Raw genomic sequence first — 9,146 nt, forward strand, 5'->3', positions numbered from 1 at the left:
ACCCGGAAGCCGCTTTGTGGGCGAGGCGGACAGAGTAGCGCACCAACATGGCGGGTTTCGGAGCGCCCAGGTGGCGCTTTCTGTGGCGCTGCGCGGCATCTCCTCTCGCGCTCCGGCGCCCAGGGCGAGCCCTGTTGTGGAGCCGCGGGTACGGCCAGGACGCGGGTTCGGAGGCCAGTAGGTTCTGGGCGCGCCGCGAGCCCCTAGCCTGAGGGAGGGACACGGAGCGAGGCGGGAAGCGAGCGGGTGGGTGTGTTGGCGCAGCCCAGCGTCGTGCGACGGGGTGAGGGGCTGGGAGCTGTGCTACGAGCCGAACCTCGTCTCCGTCCGCGTCCGCTTGGGCCCTTGGACCTCGGGCAACAGCCCAGTCCCCGACCCCGCGCCACCCGCTCCCGGTCCTGGGTGGGAAAGCCCTGGCTCGGTAGTGCAGGCTGACTGGAAAGCCGTGGAGAGCCTGCAGTGACAGAGCTGTGCCACCCCGTCGAGGGTGCTGGAACAATTTGCGTAGTGGGGTGCTGAGAGCTATTGAACCAAACTAAACCCTATACATGACGGAAACCACTTCAAGCCCCGGGGGTGTGGCAGTACTAGTTCCAGCACCTATGCACCCCTTCATCTTCTGAATGCTTGGAGATCTCGGGTGGGACAGGATAAACACAAACTCAGTCTGTTGTAGACCTGAAAATGCTCCAAAGTGATTCTTTCCTGAGCACTGCCTAACTTGCTAACATCAGTATGTTTTGGAGTTTTACCTTCTAGACTAATGCCTTGAATTTTGAAAGTACTGAAGGAACTTGTCACTTGCACACTTCACTTCTTGGTCTGTTTCATTCTCGGCTGGCATATGCCTAAACTACACAGGTCTGGTAGTCAGACCTTTGAGTCTATTGGATGTTAGTCTAAGCACAAGAAAATAATCTAACTTTTATAAATCTCTTTCAGACAAAAAAAAGTCAGATGTCACAAAGCCTTGTTTTATGGATGAACTGGTTCAGAGTTTACTCTCTAAGATGACAGGGTTGGATTTACAGAAGGTTTTTAGACCCATTAAACAGGAGCTTAAGCCACCCACTTACAAGTTAATGACAGAAAAACAACTAGCAGAGGTATGGTGCCTTTTTTTTTTTTTAAGATATATTTGTTTAATCAAAAGGTTTACAACAGCTAAAGCTCTTGTATACTTTAACAAACACAGCTGTCATAGTGACAGACCTATGTTAAACATTATCTAAAATATATTTGAAATTCTGTGCACTACTACACCATTCCAGCCCATTTTATAAATAAAATATATTTTACTGGTACTCTTAAGTTACGGTCAATTTCTTTGATTACTTTCTTCTATGTGGGGAGTTGAATGTCAGTAGGCATACACTTTTCAAAAGATTAATGGGAAATGTTACCAGGAAAACAAAATTTAAAACATATATTTTTTAATTTGTTTAATATCTCTGAAATTCAGTACCAAATCTAATCAAACAGTGTGAATCAGACTCCTGATTTCTTTGTTCTTACCGGTTATGTCCTTAGCAGTCTGTCTTTGTTTAGTAAAAGACTGTAGTAGGTTGATAACTTCACAATCATTAAGGCCTGTGCAAAAGTTGAGATTCAGCATAACTGTAGGGTGAAATACAATTTTTTTTTTTTTTTTTTAAGGAGAATGAAACCTATGGTAAATTAACAGAAAAAAGGCACGGCAACTTGGGCACAGATATATTGTAGTACCAGAAATGTGTTTAACTTTTTTAATTGACAAGATTTCAATGTAGTGACATCCTTTTAAGTATCTCAGAAGATATTTTGCCTTGAAGTCTCTTTCTCCTTTTCTCTTTGGTTTTGGTTTATTATATATGGATGGGAGTAAACTGCATATAGTTCTGTTCCTCTGGAATGATGATTTTTTAAATTAAACTTCATTTTTTTCTTTGAGGCTCTGTGTGTGTGTGTTTTCTATGTATGTTTGTTTCATGTCTAAACTACCTAAAATTCTGGAAGTTTTTGTCCGCAGTGTCTTCTCTGTTCCCTGGCTGAACCTCTGGATGGTTGAGATTCCTAACTTAAGCCAGTTTTGTTACTACCACAATCCTGGGTCTTTCCTAAGCGTGTGGTAATGTTATAATGCACCTTGGTTAGAAATCTATCTAGGGACTTAGCTGAAATAAATTAGGTGACTTCAGCACCTTCCTTATTCTCTTTGAATCTATTGTCCACCTTTCCCAATTTCTGGTCTTCTGTCAGAAGCACTCAGGTGTCTGACAAAGCAGTGTTTTTAAGTCAGATGGTATATTATTTATTTAAGAATTGCCTGCATAGTATTTTAGCCAGCCTGTGTCTCTCTCCAGAGTACATTTCAGTGTAGTAAAAGTTGAGGGAAGTTTATTTTTTAAACATGTTCTTACTGGTGCTGAATTACTCTCCAACACAGTGTGATATTTCATTGTAAAGTTACTGGATTTTCTTTTTTTAGGCCACAAGAAAAGCCATTGAGGAAGCTAAAGAACTATTAAAAATGCCCCCTGTTCTGAGTGAGCGAGAGCCAATTGATGATGTGTTAGCAGAAGACAGGATCCTGGAAGGAACTGAAACTATCAAATATGTGTTTACTGATACAACTTACAGCACTCCACATCGTGTGAGTAACTTATTAGTATATTCTGCAAAAGAGCTTCTTAACTATTTACTTGCAACTTCAAAGGAACAGTCTTGGGTTTAAATAAAATGTTATCGCAGTTCAACCTCAGGTAAGTACAGTATAAAATTACAAGGAAACATTTATTGCTGGCACAACTAAAAATTACGTTCTGATGCTGTAGTACAGGAATTTCTCTTGAAGGGAAAGGAGGGGAGTGAGATCTCATTTTGGGGTGTTCAGAAGAAAGCCAGATATTTGCAATTATTCAGTAAGTGTTCAGTGAATTTCCTTGTAACTAGTTTTTTCCATCTCTAGAACATGACTAACAAGCATAAATATGAATGACATTGGACAAGTTTATAGTTGTGAACAGGAAAGCCTTTTTCTAGCATTTCTGCTTATCCTGAGCTGCTGTGCAGGAGGATTTTTCCCAGCCAGATTTCTCACCTTACCTCTGAATACTAAGGGAAAAACTAAGAAAAAGATGAAATATGAAAAAAAAAAAATCCCCCTTGATTTCAGGAGCGTTTCATTGTAGTTAGAGAACCAAGTGGTGTGTTACGTAAGGCCACCTGGGAAGAACGGGACAGGATGATTCAGGTGTACTTCCCGAGAGAGGGACGCAAACTTGTTCCACCACCAATATTCAAGGATGAAAACCTTAAGGTAATTATGTTTTTGGCTTTGTGAAGATTCATCACTAGTGCTGTTCTTCTGGTATAGTGTGATTCTGAAAGGAAAGTTTAGAACTGTGTTGCAAAGGCCTGTTTTTTGTACCAGTTCAGTGATACTGGTTTAGAAACCTGTAGCGTGCATGCAGTTAGTCTTGTATGAAGATATTTATTGGCATAGCTCACTTTCATAAATTTACAGGTCTGGTAGTCAGGAACAAGCAAATTTTGTGCAGATGAATCAGATGGAATGAGTTGTCTGTTACAGGTACACACTTAACTACTGTGTGTACTAACAAGACTACATGCCTGACCTGAAGCTGAAACTGCAATGTGGCTTCTGGCAAATAAATTGTTTTTCTTTTCTTTCATGTATTTCATTTAATTACTGCAGTAAGGAATCTGAGGGCAATTATTGCACTCATGTGGCTTGTCATTCTTGGCCTTGTACTTTGTTGACATTTCCTGAGAGGTGTCATTACCTAAAATAGAAATGTACTGGCTGTTTAATAATAGAAATGGTTATTCATTTTAGAATAAGGAGTAATATAAAATTTATTCCTGAATTACAACTATCATTTTAGACTGTGTTTCGTGAGGACCGTCATGAAGAGGTACTTAACCTGTGTATTGCACAGTTTGAGCCAGATTCAGCTGACTATATCAGAGTAAGTCTGTTTTATTATTTCTAATAGGAAGGCTAATGCCAATGACAACTTGTAGGTTTTCATTTATGAGAGTATGAATTCTCTGTGGACCATAACTCTTGAAAAATCATATTGCCTTTTAATAGCTGCATAGATTTAAAAAAAAGCAGCTGGAAATTTAGTGAAAAGTATGTAAGGGTCTTAATGTGTGTCTATGAGACCAGCATGTTATGAAAACAAAAAAAAAGTCATTGACCAATTGTATCTAACTCTGATTCTATATTTTCACATTTTCTTTTTGTAACATTGCTATACAAGATGTTTACCATTTCAAAACAAATTCAACTTTAGTGAACATAAACAAAATTGTATAATATGTACAAAATTCTGGTAAGTTAAAGGGACACTACCAACTTGATATCTAGTGAATGTAATGCGTTAAAAATGGCTTCAGATACTACACTTACCCCAGCTATAGGCTCTTTGTCAATATTTTTCTCTCCATTGTGGCTATGTGAAAGACCCACACAGATTGACAGTGTTGTCAATTACACAAATTAAGCGAACTAAAAATCTCTTAACTACTTACAGTGATGAGATTCCCAGAAAATTTTTGTAAGTATAAATTAGTGTCACTTAACCGTAGTGAGCAATGAACCAGCAAAAATATAAGCTTTGAAATATGAATATTGAATTTTATACTGTTAACATTAAGATATTCTCCTGCATACAGTTAGGCATGTGTGTAATTTTATTTGTATAATAGTCCCATTGACTTCAGTAAGACAACTCAAATGAGTAGAGTTATCTTATATTTACAAAATTTGACTGGAGCAGACACAAATTGACCTTAAGATTCCAAGTGAAAAAAGTAAGTGGTACTTTTGTCAGTATTAACTACTTGAAATTATTTAGGGGTACAAGTTAAGATTTATAAATATTAATTCCTAACTTCAAGCCATGCCTGTGGCCTGATCTTCAAAATTGCCAAGTGCTCAGTAACTCCCAGTTGGAATAAAGAATTTAATGTTCTACCTCTCCATTTTGTTTAACTCTTGGAACTTGTATTCTTAATTCAAGTGCACGATATAGTTGTAAAACTTGTGTTCATTGAAAATGTACAAGAACATAGTTCCATATTTAGCAGTGTTTCCCTTCTTAACCTTTCCTATACTCTACTGTAAGATTAGTTATTTTGAGCCTGATGGACACTTACACTGAATAGCATCTTACCACAGCAGTTCCTTGAAATCCACGTTAAACCATTCCCATAACCCAAACATTGAAGCTTCCTGCTATGTCAGAACTTAAAAGTGAAACTGATTTACAAACCAAAGAGTAATTGTCTGTTTTTATTATTCAAACTGGGATATAGTGTGAAAAAGAAGCTTAAGTAGATATAGTTGAAAAAGGCAAATTTGACTTCTAAAAAAAATTTTTTTCATGAACTATTAACACATTTTACCTCACAGCATCAATTGAAGCTTTGAGGTCTGAGACTGCAGGTGCTCTGCTGGTTCCTTGCATAGATATGACAAGCATACATCTGCTTCCTTCCTGCTTTTTTTCCTCAAAGCTTAGTGTGTAGATCCTGTCACTTGAGCATAGCTAAGGAGTAGACGAAAGGCTTCAAACTAACATTTTCACACAGTAATGAAAGGATTAGTTGTGACTGTATTTCCCTCTAATTAATTTACCTCCTAGAATTAGGATATCTCAATGCGCTGTTATCTAAAATTAAGACTTTTACATACAATAACCTAGGTTTGACATTGCTTTGAGGCCATCTGTGTGCTGTCAGCACTATTCTAGACCTTTGCAGGTGTTGCAAAGATAAATCTTTATAACTCTTCTGGCAGTTCAGCAAGATTTGGAGGTTAACAGGATTATAAACTAAAATCTCATTCTGGGTAGGTTCATCATCAGACATATGAGGACATTGATAAACATGCCAAATATGATCTTCTACGTTCAACAAGACACTTCGGAGGAATGGTCTGGTATCTGGTAAATAGGAAGAAGACGGATGGCTTATTAATCGATATGATCCAGAGAAATTTGTAAGTGCTGTTTGGACACTAGATTTGCTTTGTTTCCCTAGCATAAAAACAGTTAAAATAAAATCTGATTTCAAATAGTCATGAAAATACCTACTGCAAAATATTTTTTGCTGTGATTTTTGGTTTATGCGAATGAATATGCATGCAAAAAAGTTATGGGTTGTATTGAGCAAATACTGACCTGTACCTCTTAGTTCCTGCAGAATTTAACTTAAACTGTAATTTTTTTTTATAACTGTTGGCACATCTTAACTCAGTGGAGTGTTAAGACTCAATCTTAAATTACATGTATATTTTATAAACTGATCACTTCATGATTTTAAGTGGCATTTTAGGATTGGCCTTATAGTTTAGGAGGACAGGGTGAAAATGAAGTACAGTAACTCCTTTCTTAATGTTGTAGTTATGTTCCTGAAAAATGCGACTTTATGCAAAATGTTAAACAAATCCAATTTCCCTATAAAAATAATGTAAATGGTGGGGGGAGGGGTTAGGTTCCAGGGAAATTTTTTTTTCACTAGACAAATGACTCAGTGTAAAGGGTTAACATGTTAACAAGGCAGCACAAATGGAGGGAGGGGAAACAGCATGGCAGAGACACACTCACCCTGTGTGTGAGAAATGTGCATTGCCCTTTTAAGTACGCTGACCTCACTCTAAGTATATTGCCTTAAGTAGATCAGCAAGTTTCCTCCATCCTATGGAGATGGGGTAAGTGGGGGGCAGGGGGACACCCTGATGTTAGCCCCTCTCTTCCTCCCCCCCCTGCACAGTAAGCAGGAGGCTCCTGGGAACAGCTCCAAGGTAGAGGACAGGAGCAGCACGTTATGGCAATGGGGGGAGGAACAGCTGAACTGCCAGCAGTTGATAGGCTGCTGGTCCCCTGGATCCAAGCCCCCACCAGCTAGCTCCAACAGGCTGCTCTTTCTGCAAGCAGTGGACAAAGCAGCTGGCTGCCAAACAAGGTTATAAGGGAGTATGTTCGCTTATTGATCAGCAGTGAAATTACATTAACCAGGATGACCTTAAGTGAGGAGTTACTGTATCATTAGTCCTTATTGTATACGTACTCAAATTGGGGAAATGACTGACTTTTTGGGCAGTTGGTGGTTTTTGCCCTGGAGTTTCCAGGGCCTTAGTGAGGTACTTTACTTGTGTAAGAGCATCTGCACTAAACATGTCTCATCCCAGCCCCTTTCTTGAACACCAGAAAAAAAAAACTATTCCAGCAGAGCAGTTTCAGCTAACACTAGCTGAGACTACCATATGGCTTTTAAGTAGCTGCTAATACACTTTTTAAATTTACAAATCCATCTTTAAAACTCCAAAACAACCTTGATGGAAATGTTGGTGCAAGACCAGGGATAGTTGATACATGTTCTTAAATAGATGACACATCATGACTGATACTCTCCAGTTCCCACTGTTTCACTTGTCCATTAAAATCAAGTATGTTTTGTACCCTACAAAAAATCTAAAATCCTAGTTTTAAATGGGAGATGGGACTGTGATAGTGGCTCCCACATTGACTGAAATTAATCTCAAGGAAGTCATTTTTCCCTAAGTTCAGTAGTGTGTGAGGCTTACAATTAATTATGTAGGACTGGACAATATTTAAAGGAAATCTATTTGAAGAACTCCAGTTACTAAAAAACTGTCTTCCCTTTCTGCTTTTTTGTGAGGTGATAAGTAGTCCTAAATGTAGATAACATGATTAATTCTCATTTGCTTTTGAGTTAAATTTTGGGAGATGTTAGTTTCCCTATTAAAAATAACTGACTCACATTAGATCAGAGAAAGCTCTGGAAACTGACTGGATTGCTAGCAATTTTACACTCCAGGATTGGTGAAGATAAATATTCCCCTTTTTTGGCAGAATACAGAGCTATTGTGTATTTTGAAACATATGCTAGGGAGAGACTAATAGCACAGGCCTTAAACAAGACATAGCATAGGTCAGTGCTCCTTAGCATTCTTATTCTGCATATAACAAAGAATGTGACACCACTGATATAGAAGCTCACTTACACTGTGGAGATGTGTTCAAATTTTTGCTTGGATCTTAGTTATGGGCTGGTATACCTACATACTTTCACACACTTGTACTAACACAATGCTACAGTATTTTAAAAAATAACTGAGAAATGAGTCTTAACTTGTTTTTAGAATAGATGATGCTACATGCTTAATCAACCTCTATCATATGCTCCATCCTGACTGTCAATCAGCAAAAGAAGTTAAAGAAGAGGACGCTTATGGAGTAGATTTAATCAAGGTATAGTACATTTTTCTGCTTTGGATATAATAATGGAAAGGTGAGATTCACATTGATACCTACTTTCTTTATAGCTAGCCACAAAGTCTTAGTTCTTTAAGGAACGCTCCTTAACTAGCTAAATGTTTATACACTCATATTTGCATGTATGTATAAAATCACTACACCTGACTTACCACTTACTTTGTTAAAATTGTTATGCTGCGATGCCACAAGGAATAGTGTTGTACAATTTCTGATGCATAGAAGGAATTCTTCTGTACCCTCTGTCACCATTTTAATAGCTGTTGTCTTTAACAGGTGTTCATGAAAACAGAATCAAAGAAGGTAGGATATATAGAGCTGGCTCTTCAGGCCTATCAAGAAGCATTGGCTAGTTCAGCAGCTTTGTGAAATAAAAAGGGCTTATTTAATCAAGTATTAATATTCAAGCATTCCATCATGTTAACATCTGAGAAGTACAAAATGTTGCTAATGCTGTATAGAACTCTAAAATAAACACAAGTGACTGAGGTATGTGGTTCAGACTCTTCATAAAATAGCAAACTGTAGCTACCAAGGAATCAGTAGGGTGATGCAAATTAGTTCCTTTACAAGAATTCTGCAACTAGAAAACTAGCATGTCACTCTTGCTAAACAGGTCAGTACTAAAACAAACAGTTTGTTTTTACACTTGAAAAACTGGCCTTTAGAGAAGCACCAGACCACAAGTGGAAGAGGTGAATGCAGTCATTAAGTATGAGAGAGGATGACTACTACACAATACCTTTATATAGTTGAAAAGGGACACTTCTGCATGCAACTTTGTGTTAAACTTGTGTTCAAGTTAATTTATTTCAAGGCAAGATGAACATTAGTACA

The 9,146-nt window shown here is 38.1% G+C and overlaps 1 protein-coding gene and 1 long non-coding RNA gene across 2 annotated transcripts; one reads left to right on the forward strand and one right to left on the reverse strand.

The window, feature by feature from the left end:
• Window positions 1-6: 6 nt before the first annotated feature.
• On the forward strand, window positions 7-8,798 carry MRPS22 (mitochondrial ribosomal protein S22). Its single transcript, XM_050964102.1, has 8 exons — window positions 7-177; window positions 943-1,106; window positions 2,468-2,632; window positions 3,155-3,298; window positions 3,888-3,971; window positions 5,865-6,010; window positions 8,177-8,285; window positions 8,586-8,798. Exons 1-8 carry the CDS (start codon window positions 48-50, stop codon window positions 8,676-8,678), a joined length of 1,035 nt encoding a protein of 344 aa, XP_050820059.1. The 5' UTR covers window positions 7-47; the 3' UTR covers window positions 8,679-8,798.
• LOC127056395 (uncharacterized) lies at window positions 4,210-8,587 on the reverse strand. Its single transcript, XR_007775793.1, has 2 exons — window positions 8,462-8,587; window positions 4,210-5,954 (listed from the first exon to the last, which is right to left on the reverse strand). It is a non-coding gene; the product is annotated as an uncharacterized LOC127056395 (long non-coding RNA).
• Window positions 8,799-9,146: the final 348 nt, after the last annotated feature.

This window comes from Gopherus flavomarginatus, chromosome 8 (genome assembly GCF_025201925.1).
Source record: "Gopherus flavomarginatus isolate rGopFla2 chromosome 8, rGopFla2.mat.asm, whole genome shotgun sequence".
Taxonomy (NCBI): Eukaryota; Metazoa; Chordata; order Testudines; family Testudinidae; genus Gopherus; species Gopherus flavomarginatus.